General features: G+C 42.1%; 1 protein-coding gene across 4 annotated transcripts in view; it reads right to left on the bottom strand.

Moving 5' to 3' along the window:
* The window catches only part of BCL11B (BCL11 transcription factor B), a 102,615-nt gene extending 85,982 nt beyond the window's left edge, over window positions 1-16,633 (bottom strand). For 2 of the 4 annotated variants that reach the window (XM_054027185.1, XM_054027183.1), the window contains exons 1-2: window positions 15,839-16,633; window positions 1,694-2,059 (exon numbers count right to left, since the gene is read on the bottom strand). In XM_054027185.1, the coding sequence (XP_053883160.1) occupies window positions 1,694-2,059; window positions 15,839-15,896 (424 nt within the window). In that variant the 5' untranslated portion in view covers window positions 15,897-16,633. Of the gene's footprint in view, window positions 1-1,693; window positions 2,063-15,838 lie in introns of all 4 variants that reach the window. The other 2 variants (XM_054027184.1, XM_054027182.1) reach the window with 1 other exon arrangement.
* Window positions 16,634-17,982: the final 1,349 nt, after the last annotated feature.

Below are 17,982 nucleotides of genomic sequence, written 5' to 3' on the forward strand. Positions count from 1 at the left end.
TACCTGCTCAAGATCTAACTTGGGGGCTAAGTGCATTAACTGAGGGGAAGACGTGTGTCTGTTACAGTGCCTAGCTACAGAGCCTGGCTCTTCAGATCATCTGATAGAGACTCATGTGTTTAGCTTTGGAGGTTCCCCGATTCGCTCTCCAGTGTCAGCCAAGATAGCAGCTATCACAGGGCGGGCGGCATAGCACACACCAGCAGTGGTTACATACTTCCTCTCAACAGAGGAAGCTCATCTGGAGCATCTGATGCCCACACTAGTTCAAATCCCACTTATGTAACAGCAGACACCAGGGCTTGAACCAGCAGCCTCCACTGTTAACAGCATAAGTCTCTGTAGCTCAAAGTAAACAGACAGCCGCTATAGCTAGCGGATGTAACCGACACACATTTTCTGTCGCTCAAGCCCTGCTGAGGACACGTAATACTCACTGACCCCACTGGGGTTGTGCTGTGGTCACTAGCGGAGAAGGGATACTGGGCCAGCGGATCTGATCCAGTATGGCAATTCCTATGGAAGCCAGCATACTGAAAGCAATAACTACATCCTGTTGCTCTTCGGTACTGGATGGAGAAAGTGGACTCCACAAAGAAGACAAGTTTGACTCAAGATCCCATGCTCTGATAGTACAGGAAACCCGCACACTAAGAGAGAGAGCAAGTCACATAACTGTCATAAGCAGTGTGTGCTTAGTAACTGAGGAAAGCATAGGTGCAGAGCAAAGGAACGCACTATATACTTGATGATATAGAAAAGCTTTTCCATGCCGTGTACGCTGCAGAAAAGGTTTCAGAACAGCTCATCCAGGTGGATACAGTCCCCTGTAATGTCCTGGTCAGTGAGACCACTGGTGATCTGCTGAATAAGTGCTGGCCTTGGGGCAGCTTTAACCTACCCATCCAATTTCTCCAAGAAATCCAAGCATTTTAGAAAAGGAAATGCCTGTAATCTGCTCTCCCAGGCCAGCGCGTGCTTGTCTCTACTTTCAAAAACTCCTTTTGGGGCATGCTTTTGAATAGCTCCCTTCCTTTCCGCCTACATCTATGAAAATCCAGGATTTACAGGGCATTGGTAAACACAGCCCCATCAACATGTCATCTGGATAATGAGACTGAAATTCACCCCATTGCAGAAGGAGTGAGGAAGGCCCTATACACCAGGTAAGCCCCACTTTATTCCTCAGGACCAAATCCTCCTCCCATTAAAATCAATGGGAATATTGCCATTGATTTCAATGGCATGAGGATTTGGCCCTTTCCGCAGGCTTTAAGTGTTGCATAAGGCCTCTGCACTGGGATGAATTTCCCGAGTGTGTAATGTTCTGTTGTCTTTCTGGGCCAGCGGAACTATTTGCCTTCCGACTTGGGGAAGACACCACCAAAATGGCCTCTCTGACCCTGGGCCTTGAACTTTATTTGTGTGTACAGGCTGTATCTACAGCTATCCCAGAAGACCAACTTCAAACACTGAAAACAGTCGTGTCTCACTGACAGCTGGCCCTTCACAGAAAGCTATTGCCATATTAAAAATTGGTCAATATTATTTCTGCAGCCCTGACTAGCGAGGTTGCTCCAGGCAAATGGCTCTATAAAGACCTGCTATTGAAGACTTCGTTTCATAGCACTTTCTAGAGGGCTTGCTTTAAAAGATTACCTAGGTAGCTGATTGAGTGTAAAACATGCTGTACCTGCAATGTTCTCCTGCTTGGGGCAAATTCCTTTTGTAGGCGTGAGAAGACGGTCTTCTTCATCGGGTGTGACTTGGATCCCGATTTCCACTGGCTCTGACACTTTCCTGAGCTCGGAGCGGGAGGAGGGGGGAGGGCTGCTCTTATCCAGGCTCTTTTCATAGCAGACACCACCAGTGCCATTGCACTGTTTCTTCTTGTGCTCTATAAAAACCAAGATGTCTCCCAGGGGGAAGTTCATCTGACACTGTCCACAGGTTAACAAATCGGGGTCTGTCCCACCTGGGGCGATGCTGATGCCACCCGGCTCCGCTATTGCCAGGCTCTCATCTTCGTCAGCAAGCACCGTTTCCACATGGTCAGCCTCTGCTTTACATGGACAAGAAGAAAGAGGGAAAGGGGGTGGGGAGGAGAGAGAGATTGGTTTGAATGTTCATAGAATCTGAATGATGCCCCATGAGGTCAGCCAAAACAGCCTGATTGTATCTTTCTTTTCTTTTCCATGTCTTCCTCCCCGCCCCATAATGATTTCAATACATTTTGCAACCAAGACTGTCTGTGAAACAAAATGATAGACTGACCTGGCCTAGCTTTCCTGACAGCTCCTTCTAACTGCTGCCAGCACTGCAATAATATCAGCAAAGAGCCATTTTGCAATGCTCAAGTTTCGTTCTGAAAGGGTTACTTTTTTGTCCCATCTTCTCATTCCTACTGCATCTCCCTGCCAACCAGCACAGACCCACTCCAGCAATCCTTATACACTCAAAACTCTCACTTGACTACCATGGGTGTTTTGGGTGCTTTGAGGAATGCACGGCTGAGCTCCCTATAGCACACTCTTATCCAAACACATAGACAGCAGCAAGGCTAAGTGGCAGCCAAACAGCATTAGTTACATTAACCTACTCAAGTGAGTAAGGTGATATGGCCTGTGGTGAGAAGTCAGGGACTTTTCAAAAGCCTATGCAGAGAGAGAGAGAGAGACTCACTTATTTCCATGTAGGAATATTAGCTGGACTTTAAATTTTCTGCTCATTATTACTACCACCAAATTTCAGTACAGTTCTACAACTTACAGAACATTTTCGTATTAAGTTGATAGAGAATTAAAGTGTGTGGGTTTCAAATAATTACCTTAAAACCTTCAGCCTCAAAAAATATTTCTTTATCCGATCACCCAAGTCAGTTTCGAAGGAACATGTAATTTCTATTAGTTTCATAATCAATCACTAAGTATTCTAAGCTAATTAATACATCTAAAATAATTGTAGTTGACAAGCCTCTTCTAGAGCAAAATGTTTTGTTTTGTTCTACAGCCAAACTGACAAAACTCACAAACCTTAGTCTTTACTCAGGCAAAAATCTCCATTGACTTTTACCTGAGGGAGTTTTACCTAAGAAAGGAGTACAGGATTTGGCCCCAACAGTACATAGATAACTAGCAGTATGTAAATCAGCAAGTAGAGAGACAACACTATTGAATCTGGAGTAGGGAATAGTAGGGGGAAAGTTCTACATTAGCATCAGTGCTTTGTTTTTCAGTTTCCTGGAGAAGGGAAGGCGTGCAAATCTCTCAAAGCAGTGGGTAAACAGCATGTCGTAATATAGAATTGGATCCTCCTCCCTTGAAGTCAATGGGAGTTTTGCCCAGATATATAGCAAACTGCAGAAAAAGTATACAAAAAGGGATGGAGAAATGGGAGAAATATGCTTTATATCTAGGAAGTTACTAAACATTCTGAGCCACAGAAAAAGTTTAGAGGAGGCTTCACCCCTGCCTTCCCTTTACAAGATAAATTGCTGATTAGTACCTCCACCAGCTGTATCGCAAGTTGCATCAGGATTCACTACCAGCTTAGAGCAGTGGTTCTCAACCAGGGTAGGGCACATCAACTCATCTAGATATTGCCCTAGTTTTTCAACAGGCTACATAAAAATCACTAGCGAAGTCGGTACAAACTAAAATTTCATACAATGATTTTTTATACTGCTCTATATACTGAAATGTTAGTACAATATTTATATTCCAATTGATTTACTTTAAGATTATGGTAAAAATGAAAAAGTAAGCAATTTTTCAGTAATAGTGTGCTGTGACACTTTTGTATTTTTATGACTGATTTTGTAAGCAAGTAGTTTTTAAATAAGGTGTAACTTGGGGGTACGCAAGACAAATCTGACTCCTGAAAGGGATACAGTAGTCTGAAAAGGTTGAAAGCCACTGGCTTAGAGTATGCAAAGTGAGAAAAAATACTATGCTTCATATATCTACGGTAATAAGAATAGGACTAGCATCCTATGAAACAAATGTCTGAGCAAGTCACATCCTATCGACGGAAGATATATACTATAGGGCTTTGAATTTACTAACTTATAACAAAATAAATCTACAAGGTAACTAAACTCTAGGCATAATACACCTTCTGAAAACGATTAATTACTTCCTCCCCCCTAATCTAAGTTTAAAAGGAGTTTGAAGACAATGCTACATAATTAATTTACCAATTTATTTTCTGAAAAGATGCTATGCCATAGTGAATATGTAATCATAACCCTGTGCTGAACAAAGATTGCTGGGGAGAGAGTGAATTTCTGTGAATAGTGTGTCAGAATGCAAAAGGTAATTATTTAGTGCTTCTGTTCCCATTAATGATCTAACATTGAGCAATATTGTTTATATTGAAGAAAGATTGCACCTTTAATTACCAATTGTATATACATAATTTTAGAGCCAAACGAAAAGGACTGTGAAAAAGGTCTTTAAGAAATATGTGCACCATTTCTGGCTAGAATTCTTATTAAGTGGGGGCAGAGTGTCAAAATATTAAAACACAAACTAAAGGGAGATGGGACAAAGACCTGCAAAAGACAAAATAAAAATGAGAACTGAATTGAACTAAGGAAAAGTGGTACGGAGGGGGAAAAATGCCTGTTACCAGGTTCATATAACATCACTGTTCAGCTTTCAGATTAAATATGTCTCTCAAATTACAAAGGTTTAACCCTGGTATATGTTACTGATAAATAAAAACACATATGGATCTCAACTTTATTATCTTTTTGATGTATAGGATTTTTTCCCCCTGTTGTTTCAGAAAATGTAGCAAAACTGCTTCATTTGATAAGGGTTCTGACTATGCCTGGGTGGAAAATATGAAGTATCTTTTAGTTGTTAGCTGCTAAAATTGTTCAAAATTCCTGCTTTTCAATTCTACAACTAATCTGAATATTAGTTACGTCCACATATGTCTGCTCATTTATACTCTCTCTCTTTTTCCAAGGATTCTGCACTAGTATTTTTTAAAATAACATCTGGTATTCTTTCGTATTTTGGCAGTCTTCACATTACAGAAAATCAGCTTTTCATTTTCTGGGTGCACTAAGCCCTCGTGATCGGTAGTAACTGGGTTCCAAAGTATTCAATAATTTTCACGCCACTGTATTTTTTATTTTAGTTTAACAAATCATCCAGAACAAGATCGGTCTGATAGCTATCAATCCAAAGCGATGTAAGATACACACACGGCTTTCTCTGGGGCCTGGAAATGGTCATAAAATAATGTCAGGCAAAACACTGACTATATCTTCAAATGCATTTTATCCATATCAATTTGCATATTCATTTTTGACTCAGAAAAGAACAAAAAAAGCTCCCTCTCAACAAAGATAAGCCACTAAAAACCTACATTCAAATAGCATTACAGGACAGACAAACTCACAAAGGTAAGGACAGAAAAGGCTAAACGTCCAGCCTTAACTCATGTGCCAAGCTTGGATAACACCATAAGTTAAGTCCTCCACCATTTAAGATCCCTGCAGTTTCAACTGGGCAGTTTAGGCCAGACTCTGAACAAAAACTCTGACTCTGCTTGTGGGTTTAAAATGAGATGCTCCTTCGCATTATTTGAACTTTGCTTTCTGTGGTTTCATTTCTGTTGCTGGGCTGCTGGGTTTCACCATTACTTAGGTTTTTTTCTAATTATTATTTATTGAAAACAGAATGTTAAAAAGGAGGAAAAGCTGAACCACAAAAAAAAAGAAAGGAACTAAAAAACACCAGCTGCCCTCACATGGAAAAGGGCAAAGTGAAAACTAGTTGCTTCCAGCCAGGTGGGTTAAGGTGTGCCCAGCCTCTCACCACACCCCGATGCATTCTCCAAGTAACCCATCAGTAATCGCTCACAGGGAATATTGCGATCCATGGAGCAGAGATGGTGTCCAAAGTGGGAACCCTCTGAAACTGGTGTCATTCAATGGTTTCATGTGAATGTATTTAAACAATGTTCATTCACAGCACTGTATTTGTCAGACTCCTAGCGGCATCTCTAAGCACTGTTACTATCTATCGCACCAATCTGCATTAAAAATAAAGTGCTTTTTCATCCAAGACTGTAACGGCTCTATCACAATACCATTGACATTACAATTCTTAGCCTGGTGGCACCATTACAGCATTTATGCACATGTGTATATTATCCAACACACCATATTAAAATTACTACACCTGCAATGGTTTCTGACTTTCAGATGCTTCAAGCTCATTCATAATACCAAGAGAGTTTCAGCTACTACACCTTGGGCCTGATCCAAAGGCTTTGGAACTCAATTTAAAGACTCCCACTGGGCTTTGGATGAGTCCTATAATAGGGAGTGTTACATTTCTTTCTATATTTTAGTTGTATTTAAATACTAAAAATACAAAAGAACCCAAAAGCAATACACTGCCCTCTTTCTTATTTTCCCTCCCTTATCGTACAGCATAAAATACAAGAAATGTTAATATATTTTATTTTGTTTAAAGAAGTGGGAGAGAAAAAACTGATTGCAGAACAAGGTCCTGCATGTCAAATTTCTTCTCCATGAACCGTTTCTACAGCTGAGTAGCAAATCCATAAAAGCAGAGGTTGATGGAAACACTGCCACAGCCTTCACTATAGAGGCGCTAACGGGTGCCCCAATTGCCATGGGTACTGTGAGATCGGTTACCATGTAAATCTTCCACAGTCCCAGATGAGCAGAGCTCAGATTAACCAGATCTGACTGCGACTTGTAATGATGAACTGATAAATCTTGCGGCATTTGCCAGCTGCACCCCATCTACAGGGACATTCTACCTTCAAGGGTATGGCAAACGCTCCCTCCTGCCTATGCCCCATGTACGTGGAGTTACCAGCTGCATGATTCATGTGACAGTCACTGCACTGAAACACAGGAAACTCTACAGTGCCTTGAAACCAAATCCCTACTTTTAATGTTTTACCCATTGTCCTGGTAAAAAGGCACAAAGGAAAGACTGGGCCCTCAGGGAAGTGGATTTCAACCTGGGGTCCACAGACTATGTCTAAGAGATCCGAGAAAGGTAGTCATAACTATCGAACAGTGGTTCACCGCCTGTGGACCACGGACCCCTGGGAGTCCGCAGACTATGTCTAAGATTTCCATCCGCACCTCCATTCGACATTTTTTTAGAGGTCCGCAAATGAAAAAAGGTTGAAAACCACTGCCTTAAGGTGTTACCCACAAACTAGACTTTAGAATGATGTCCCATTGACAACACCTGCATGTCACACTTATTGTAAAATTGAATTATTGAAATAGCACAGACAACACACGCTGTGGCTAGGTTATCGGAAGCACCCAGTGTCATGATTTTACCTGCTTACAACTAATACTTTGGAAACCAAAGGCTTCATCTCCTCACCATCCAAAGTCTAGCAATAACCTGCATACAGATTCTTTTCATCTTCGCAGCTGTGAATTGCAGTGTTTAGATATTGTATTATGTCTAAATTGCACCAACATCACACTCAGCAGCAATGGCCGGTTTTAGCTGCCATCAATATTTAATTTTTCTGATCCACATGATTAAAAATCAATTCTTCATAAAAAGAAAGCTGGGGATGGATTAGTAAAGAGAAAAACAGCAGCAACAGGGAATAAAGCTCTACTGACAGAGAGACTCATATTTTTGTATTACTTTTAAGTGAACCTCATGCCTGTGAAAAGCGCATGATGACAGCCCAAGAGATTCAGATTCTCCACTTATCCACAGAACAGCACAGGCAGCAGCTGTATGAGCTTCCCCAAGCTGCCCGGCCAATGTGCCTCAACCTTGACCTATGGGGACAATCTGTGGGTGTAGAGGACAGTTCAGTCTCTTTGGACCATTCAGTCTGCTAAGACAGTCACACAAGCATGCCAATTAGTTCCAACTGTGGTAGAGAGGGGCGTTTTTTGCTATGATGTGAACACCTGTCCACTAGGTACTGGACAGAGATCACTGCTTCATATAGCCCACTGCACAGCCTTCAGATGTTAATGATTTTCGATCACTAGACAGCACAGGGACTAGTATGCGGGGAGGGGAGAGGGGAATAACCCATTTAGATCTAATGCATTAGCAAACAGAACACACAGCTGTGAGTTTCAGGGCTCTTCTGCAACACAGTACATCAAACACCTATTTCAGAAGTATCCTGAACCTCTCAGAGCGCAGTTTAACCCTCAGTCCACACCTGAGACAGAACAAACCTCTCTGCCACTGCAGAAAATGCAATAAGGATTACAGTATAAGAAAAATGCAAACGGAAATGAAATAGTAATAACAATGTAAATACCAAACAAAACAAAAGCCAGGCATTTCCAAATGTGTACTTGAATCTTGGGCATTTCTCAGATGTAATTTAATCAGAAGCAACACACACACAATGTTACAGAAAGGGGTGATGTATGCTTTCCTAAATAAACTAGATGCTCTTGAAAAAAAAATAAAGATTTACTGCTATTGAGAGCCTAAAATGCATCGGTTCTTTTATAGACCACAAAAGCTGTAAATCTTCACAGATAAAACAGGGATTGTGATGATGTGATATAAAAGCATTCTTTGTTCCCAAGTGAATAGATTTGTTTTATTTAAAACTAAACACACATACAAAAAAGATACTGGATACACAAAAAGAAAAGAAAAAAAAAACTGTACTGAGGTACAAGCTTTTAACTGTATTGGGAAAGAATCCCTGAATTACAGACGCTTAACAAAATATTTAAAAAGCATGATGGAAATTAGGTATTTTGTTTCTCGTGTGGATTTAAACACACAGCTATATTGTTTTTTAAAATTTCAGTCTCCAAAGAGGTTCTGTTCTGAATGAGGCATAAATCACTGTTACTCGTATACAACTTTCTCGAGCCATTTTTTCGACTTTCATTGAAGCATATTCATTATAACATTCAATGAATTTATGGCTTATGCCAGTGGCTTAGTGGAAGGGGTCATAAAAAAGTTAAGTAAACTAGTGATTTTTTTTTCTCCCCCTTAACTTTGGATTCCCTTTTTATAATCTGCTAGTCTAGTACTGAGTCTCTGGAAAGTACCCTGGTCACATAACAGCACACACACAAATTATCAGCTGCTTCAGACAAAAAAAATTGAATTTCTTCCATTGAGGCAACTACACAAAAGACTTGCATATGTCAAAAATACAGAACTCAGTCCCTGTGAATGCCATACCATTAATCAAATCCCCGATCTGGTGTCACTTTTGCCAGTAAAATGATGGTATTCTTCTAACCCCCTCCATTGGCGCGTGCCTGCGATGCGTGAAGTGCGTCCCTCTGCTTTAATTTGTTTTCGAATAGCCTGCTTTAGGCATTTTTTATATATTCCTTGGGGAAAGCTACTACTGCTTAGAGCTCTAGCGAGGGGATACGGTATAGGCTAGGCAACAGCTTTTTAGGGAGGAAAGCAGTGAGCAAATTTAACTGATGTTTAGAAGCTGTAACTTACTCTGAATACACAACTGCCTTTGAGGGTGCAAAGGAACAGTGCGTAGTGTGCAGCCTGCATAGACACATTTTATGAAAGTAAATAAACATGAAAGAGGAAGGTGCTGTGGTAGCAGCAGCTGAATGAATCATACATTTATCAATGCTTCCCACTGTTATTGATGTCTTTTTCCCCCCCTCATTACAAAGATATATATAAATCTATCTGCATATAACAGCGGTACACACTTCGCAAGGCGCTTTTCTGGCACCCGTAACTTTACTATGCGTCATGATTCAGCCCCAAAAGGCAGCTTACTTTTCCTCTAGCCGTCTCTGAGGCTACCTGACTCTTAACCTTGAAAGACCAAATTCTACAGACAATTCTAACACAATGTGTTGGGCGTGGAGAACCAAAGAAGATTGCTGCGCTGCAGAACAACCACCAAAAGAAGAAAATGTTCAGCGGAAGTGGAGAGCCATTTTGGTTGTAGTAAGTCTCTTCAGCGAGACTTTTTAAAACGTGTTTCAATCTCAGGGGGTTTCTACCCAACTATAATGTATGGGGGAGGGGAGGTATTATGTCTCTTAGTCAAAATTTACAGTCGTGGAATTGAAGCAAAGCCACAATCAGCAAAGTTTGAGGTTTCTGCAGAAAAGGTTTTCCCATAGCTGGAGAATGTTAGCATCATCAGCGTTTGAGCCACTGTGCTCTTCATCTTCCAGGTCTGTCAAATGAGCTGGCTGCTGTCTATATGCTTCCAACTAGCTCAATTCAAACATTAAATGAAGTAGAGAAATCATCAGATAAATTGCTGGCCCTCTGTACTCAAGAGTGAAGGCTTTTTCTACAGTTGATGACAGCCCTGATCTTTTGTCTGACCTAATTTATTTCTCTTTCAGGTTAGAATAAAACACTCTTTCCTGTCACGGGATAACCTCCACCCACATATTGTGCCCTAAAATAAGAATAAGTCATTGCTATGTTAACAAAACTATAACTTGATGAATTTCTCGGACTTGGGGAGGTAAACATTATATCCTAACATCCAGTGATCAAAGCTTTCTATGTGTGTGCCATTAAATTATACGTTTGGGCAAGAAAGTGTCCCACTAAAGTCTATCAACAATGCACAGGGGCAAACTAAAACAGTGAATGGTAGAAGCCTGTATATTAGCCTATTGCTCATTCCACGGAAAGTTTTACACGTTGTATATGATTTGTGTTTATTTCTTTAGGGAAAGACGTATTTTTATTTACAGGAACTGCGGCCTGTATGTTAAAAGGACTCAAGGATCAAAAGCAATACAAGCTATCCAAAATTTGATACAATCGAGTGAGATTTCAAGCCTTCTGAAATGTAAGCACATACAATTGTATGAATGTGCATGTTCATTTTTAGTGTACACAATCTTCTTCTCTATCTAATATTTGCTGTATGTTTATACATACGCTGGAAGCAGATAAATAGATGCACATGTCTTTTTACGATGAATCCATACCTATGGCTATCATCAGCCTTATCTGACAACAACAAACTGAGAATTTAAAAATTATATATTGATGATAAAAGACACGGTTAAAAACTAATTTTAATTAAAAACTTCTAACTGCAGGAGTCTGTTAATCGGTCATGATTTGTTTAAAAATAGATTTATCTAACTTGCAATCCCACTCATCTAGTACTATATAGATCTTTGCATGAAAATCAATACTTCAACTTTACACTTAAAATATTTTGCAGCAACATAAACTGCCTCAGATTATTATTTCCCAAGCCATTGTATCCCACCCACCAGTACTACAGTACTGGATGATTCAAACCATAATCTACTATGATACAGACTATGAGCTCCCCCTAGTTGTCAACACATGTCACTTAAAGCCAGAGGGCACAATTGAGACTTGCAATTCAACTAAAAGCCAGCAAAGTTTATTTTGGAAAGTATTTTATATCAACAAACAATCCACAGCGCAAAGCAATCTAGATAGGAAATGTGAAAGGGAAATAAATGCCTTGTACAAAGCATTTTTAAACAAAAAGATTATGCTAAAAGCAAACTCAGTTCTGATAAAAACAACAGAATAGGTGTCAATGGAAGTCAGTCACTGATATCTATAATTTGTACTATTTTACCTAGCACACACTCATCTAAGTCATAATTATTGTCAAATATGCCACTAGACATCCCTTTGTTCAACATAGCAAGATACATTTTGCACTAGACAAGGATTCAACAAACCATTACTATTAAACACAGCCCCATAGGAAAATCTTAGACTTGTTTGCTAAATGTTTAAATAAGCTTGACAAAATATTCTCTGTATTTGTCTACCAACGAAACAACGTGAAACGCTTTCTTATCCATCGTACAGCTATTTAAATCACTAAGCAAATCAAGCAAAAACTAGGAAGCAATACAGATTCATAATACACAGCCACAACGTGTTGGCTTTTTAAAATATGCTATTTTTTAAAGCCAGGAAGGTTATGAAAATGAGCTGTTTTTATCTCATGAGTAAATTACAAATAAATGTAAATAAAATGCATCCCGGAGAGTGATAAAGAACACATCTTTTGTATTGCCTTACTTAAAGCTGTCATGTAACATGTCTTCAAAAAACACATTATGCTTTTGTATGCACAGCTATGCGTGTATTAAGAAAAACGCAGCCATCTCCAAAAATCATTTCCTAGCTAATTTTTTAGTAATATCTTACATTCTCAATGTGTAACACTAGGTGAAATTGTTTTCTTTGAAGGCAAAAAGCGCATTAATTGCAGCAAATCTAAATGCATTTTAAGTGGAGTTCTTTGCACTTAGAAGCAATTTGCAAAACTTTTATGTACTAGAAATGTTATTAGTTTTTTCTTTTACTTAAATTACTTTGTACATATACGAATTAAGAGGGTAAATTATTAATCTTCTTAGGGAACCTGTTGACCAGTTATGAAAGAAATCTCGCTGGGGAACTCTAGTTCTCTATCTGGAATTTTATCATTTTACTGTGCTTTTTTCCTCCATATTTTCTACTGTTTTATTAATTTTGCTTATTTTGCCTGGTAGAAGCAGGCTTTTTACATGGATTCTCTTTCACATTTCCTTCAACTCCAAAAAATAATTCTAGTTTTAAAACACATTTCTCTAGTTTAAAAAATTGTTAAATTGGAAAATAAGCAATTTTAATGAAACCAAAATAATCTTTCTTGGTATGGAGCAGTTCTACAGCATACCATCATCTCTTCTGTATACGACCTTTTTTCACTTTGTCTATAAATTTAACTAGCTCAGGTACAAGTTTTTGTCTCCATCACTGGATAAAGGTCAAGACTTTTGTTTTAAATTTCTTTTCTCTTTTTTGCATTGCAAGTATATCTATTGCAACACTGTATGAGGAACCTAGAGTGAAGCAAATAGGCCACTCAATTTTGCAGATTATAAATAATAATAATTGTTCCAATTTTTGAACAAATATATATTATATATATTGCAGCCTGCTTGCTTGTTTCACATTCACTATCTAAATGTTTCTTTGAACACCAACCTGAAACCCAATAAATATCAGTGGAACAGAGTCAGAAAACCTTTTTTTTTTTTTTTTTTTTTGCACCTTGCACAGAACTCCTATCCACCCTGCAAAGCACTTCTCCAGACAGATGCCAAAAAGGCAGAGGTAAACATCAAATATATGCATCTCAGGAAACAATATCAAATTCATTCCGGGTTGTTGTTTTGGTTATTAGTTTAGGCTTTTTCCCCCCCCCCAGCTACTCTCCAAACTCTCCTTTTCACAGGACAAACACTGGCTCTTTAATAATGAATTAAAGCCTCCTGAAAACTGGTAGGACTACTCCTGTCTGGCAAAACACCCTTCTGAAAGTCTGCAGCTTAGGCTCAGTGTATGTGTGCTAAAATGCCCGCATTTCCTGCTTTCCCCCTCTCCCCCCCAATTGATACCTTTATTTTTTTCTGCCACTATTCAGTATGCATCCTGATTTCTCCGCCAGCTTCCTCAGGATGGAGAGATAGATAAATACAAGAAGGGAGGGAGGGAAACTGCATGCAGCTTTGCCTTCCATTCCTCACAGGCTCCCCTCCAAACCCATTGTGCCCGCTGCTTCTTGGAACCCTTATTAATGATTCCCTGTCTCATTATATCCTTTCAAATAAGGCGATATGAAAACAAGATGAAATTGAAGAACGAACCTACCTGGCTCCCCTCCCTCCCCCAAAAAATATGTTTCTCCCTTTTAAACAAATTCAAACGTGCGCAACAAACCAGATTATCCACACAATCCACGGCCCCTTTCAAAACCAAGTATCTCCTTGCAAATGAGACGGAAAATAAGTAGTATAAATTGCAATTGATGATGCAGATGTTTTTTAAAAATCAACAATCACCCTCCCCCTACACACACGCACAAAAAAAGGAAAAGGAAAATGCAATTTCCAAACCAGATTTTTTTTTTTAAAATAATGCAAATAACAAAAGGATGGGAGGAGAGTCACCTTTTTTTAAATGGGCATGCAAATCTGGTTGCAAAATAACAATGAATAAAAAACACCCCCGCCCAAAAAAAAGAGTCAAATATCAGATGCATCTTCATTTTGTTGCACCAGGTGCTGGTTGGGGGGAAAAATGGGAGTAAAAAAACGAAGTAACCAGATGAGCTAAAAAAAAAAAAAAAAAAAAGAAATTGAAATTTCAGAAGGCAAACGCCACCCAAGATACCTAATAAAAAAAAGTATTTCCAACAAATTCTTACAAACAAAATTTATCAGCTGTAACAAAGGAGAGATCGCAACCACCAAATGCTCCTGGCAGATGGCTTCTATTCTTGGTTTTCAGGGGAGGGGAGACTCTCGTATATATTTATTTATTTATTTATTTAAATTTTTTAAAATATAACATAAATATTCGGATTTGCAGCGTTTGCGACTCAGCCCTTGGCTTGCTCCATGCGCAACACTCCTTTAAAAGCAAGTTCGGGACTTATTTTGTTGTTGTTGCTGTTTGCTTGTTATTTGGCTACATTTTTTCCTCCACATCAGATGGTGGGATTTCGGAGAGCCATGCAAGGGAAAAACCTGCCTGCAATCTTCATTGCATAGAAGAGGTTTGATTTTTACTGCACTAAAATTGTGCATGGCGAATTAGGGAAATAAACGCTAAAAACAGGGGTGGGAGGGGAGGGAACGTGCACAGAGAAGGTGCAATTGCAGCCGCTTCTGTAGCACGCGCGCACACACACACACACACACGCACACACAACTGCACTGTCCCCCGGATCTTCGTAGAGATGTTACATCTTATTACCTTTTCTTTCTTTTACAATGGGCGCTTTTGCAAAGTGCAGCTCCCACTCCTGCCCTGGCTCTTTTTGGGGGGGGAGGGGTTCCCAGCGTGGATCTAAGGCTCCTGCCTAGTTGCTTTATTGTGATTGTGATTATTAGCAGTATTAGTATTATTTGCTGCAGCTGATGCCTCGTGGGGTAATTCTCCCCACCCCCACCCCCTTGCAAACTGGGTCCTGGCTCGCAGCGGAACACGCCGGCCCGCTCGCTGCCATGCCTGGGTCGGTGGCCGGTAGAAGGGCAGGAGCCCCCTCTCGTGCCTTGGCACCTGGGCAGGTCCTTCCGTAGGGGGCTAGGGGAAGGCAGCCGCCTTCTCAGCTACCTGGAGCCTGACAAGCGTTCCGGGCTCCCGCTGCTCTCCCTCACCGACTTCGCCTCCCCCCGCCCGCATCCCAAGGGCTGCCCGGATCTCAGCCCCCCCAGCCGGCGATCTTCCCCCATCCCCCTGCCCGCATGGTGCCGGGGACCGTCCCGGCTTCGCCTCCTTTCCTCCCGGAGCGCGCTGGCCGAGAGGGGCTCCCCGGCGGCAGCTCCCTCTCCGTGGGTCCCCCCCCTCCTCCACTCCGTCCTCCCGCCGCTCTCCTCCACTGCCCGCCTCCCCCCCCCCACCCGGCTCCCCTTCCCCGCATTTCCCCCGGCCGGCTGTCACCCCGCCGCGTGTGCTCGCCAACTTTCCCCGGCTCTTCCCACTGCAGCCAGCACGCGCGCTTTGCAAACCAAAACACCGAGACCCCACCGCCAGCTCCTTCCCCGGCCCCTTCTCTGCCCCACGCCGCCTGCCGCCTGCCGCCTCCCTCCCGCGCCGCCACAGCCTGCAAATTCACTGCAAACTTTGGTTTTCTCGAGTCCCCCCTCCTCCCATCCACACACACCCTCCCCCCTTTAATTCCCTTCTCTTCTTTCTCCCACCCCCCCCCTTCTCTCTCTGTCTCTAAAGTGACTTACTAGACTTGGCTTTTCCTGGACTTTTCCCCCCTTTTGAGCCTTGATTTCTGATCGTTCTTGTTTCAAGTTCAAACTTACGTGTGATAATCTCTCTTTGTGACAAGTGCTGCGGGTTTCCCTGCTTGCGACGGGACATTGCCCTGGCATTTACACTGGCATCGCCCGGAGAGCTGTACTGGGTTGGGGGGGATGTGTGGGGGGAGGCGGATCTTCCTCCTCTTTTTTTCGTTCACTCTTTCGTCGTCTTCTTTATTGATTTCTTCTTCTTTTTAAAAAATAAAATAAAATGGAGACGAGAAACCCCCTCTTTTTTTGTTGTTCTGGTGCACCAGGTGGGATATCCCCCTGAATTAAAAAAACATCATCAGGAAAAGCTCTTTCTTTTTTTCTCTCTCTCTCTCTCTCACTGTCTTTTCTCCACTGCTTCTGTCACTTGGACTTCCAAATCTCTTCTTGAACTTAGGAGGATTTGCACCAACAGTGACACTTTTCCTCTCTCTCTCCAGAGTGCTTGGCAAATTGGCAAGTGCACTTCTTCCACCAGGAGGGTAAAAAATCAGGATTTTTTTTTAAAGTACAGAATGGGGATTGCCCACACACACAAAAATGCCCCCAAAAATATTTTTTTCAGAAATTGACCCTTGCTGGGTTTTTTTAAAGGGGTAGCCAAAACTGTGTCTCCTCTTTCCCAGTTCAAGTGGCACTGCTTTGCCCTAGTGCTTTTGGATTGCCAGTGCCTCTGCACCACTTTGCACTGCTCCCCCTCGCCTGGCACTGGGACTGGAAGGAAGGAAGCCCCCAGTGCAGCTGGGTTGGTGCTGGCTATTACTATTATATATTGCAATGTGAAGATGGCGGAGTCCTGGTTCTCTGGGAGCGCTCTGTCTCTCTATGGCTGGGGCTGCCTCTGTACAATGGGATAAAATTCAAGTTCAAGTGCGGACGTGACGTTTAATCTGCACTAGAGACAAAAAGACCCAGAGAGTAGGAGCACTGGGGGCGACTAGCGGTGGCTTTTTAACATTGTACCCTGCAAGAGAACAAGAAACACACATACACACACACAAACTAAAGCACATGCATGGATCGGGAGCAGCTGCGGGCTTTGTGCATTGCCTCCTTCACCGGCACTCCGAGTGCCAGCGAAATAATAATGATCAATAATCACCATCGTGATAAATAATAATCATGCAAACTAAACTTCCCCCTACCCTGTTCTAAGTGTCCTGTCCGTGCTGAGACCAGCTCTAGCGGGTCGTTCACCCCGGCCGGGGACTCACTAAGGGAGTGACTTGGGGATCTCCCTGGGGCAAAGTGCCTCGATTGGACTTAAATCGGCCAGGGGGTTATGCCAGGCAGCGTGGCACCGCCGCCCGGGCTAAGAGGGGTCAGGATCGGAGTGGACAGCCCAGGGCGACGCAGGCAGCGGGACTGAGGCGGGGGTCCTGGCAGAGTGATCGCTCCGCTCTGTTATTAATGATGGCATAGGATCTCCATGGTCCGGGCTCGACTCTGGGTCTTGCTTCGTTGTGGTCCATTTCTAGGATCACTGGCGTGAAGGGCTGGGGCGGGCTTCTTTCCTTCAGACGGCACCCCAGGTACTCAGCTGCAGGCACATCCCCAGTGTATTTCAAACAGTTTTGCACTAACACAAATATCTGTGTGGGCTGGGGAAAGATTTTTCTCTCCCTAATCTATGAGTGATGCTACCGGGAGACTCTTTTTGTGTCTCTTACACACGCACACCTCTTCGACCTTTGGTGGTGGTGATGGTGGTTGTTCGTGTGAAAATTCCTGACAGGGAAGATCTTTGTGTGAGTTAGTGGCACTCACCCAAGACAGGGAGAATCCAGAGGCATTTAGATCACGGCGGAACAAGACACTGCATGTACTTTTCATTCGATTTCACAGGCAGGTAAATGCCCGGCTGAGTGCGCTTCTAACTTTAAGATTCTTGGAAACAAAACTTTCCTTTCCCCGCCCTCTCCTTCTTCCCACCCCCCTGTATTTTCCCTCCCCCCTCCCCCCCGAAAAGCAAACTGTTCTTTGCGAAGTGCTTTTCAGCACTAGGTCTGGACAGAGCGAGGGAAGTGTGTGGTGGGGGGGGAGGACTTTGAAGCCAGATATGGGGGCTGCAGTGAAATCCAATAAAAATCATCAGCCTTCACCCTGAACACGCTGGGCAAGACATTCCGCATTCGTGTCATTCGCTTTCTACGTTG

Source organism: Malaclemys terrapin, chromosome 4 (genome assembly GCF_027887155.1).
Source record: "Malaclemys terrapin pileata isolate rMalTer1 chromosome 4, rMalTer1.hap1, whole genome shotgun sequence".
Classification (NCBI taxonomy): Eukaryota; Metazoa; Chordata; order Testudines; family Emydidae; genus Malaclemys; species Malaclemys terrapin.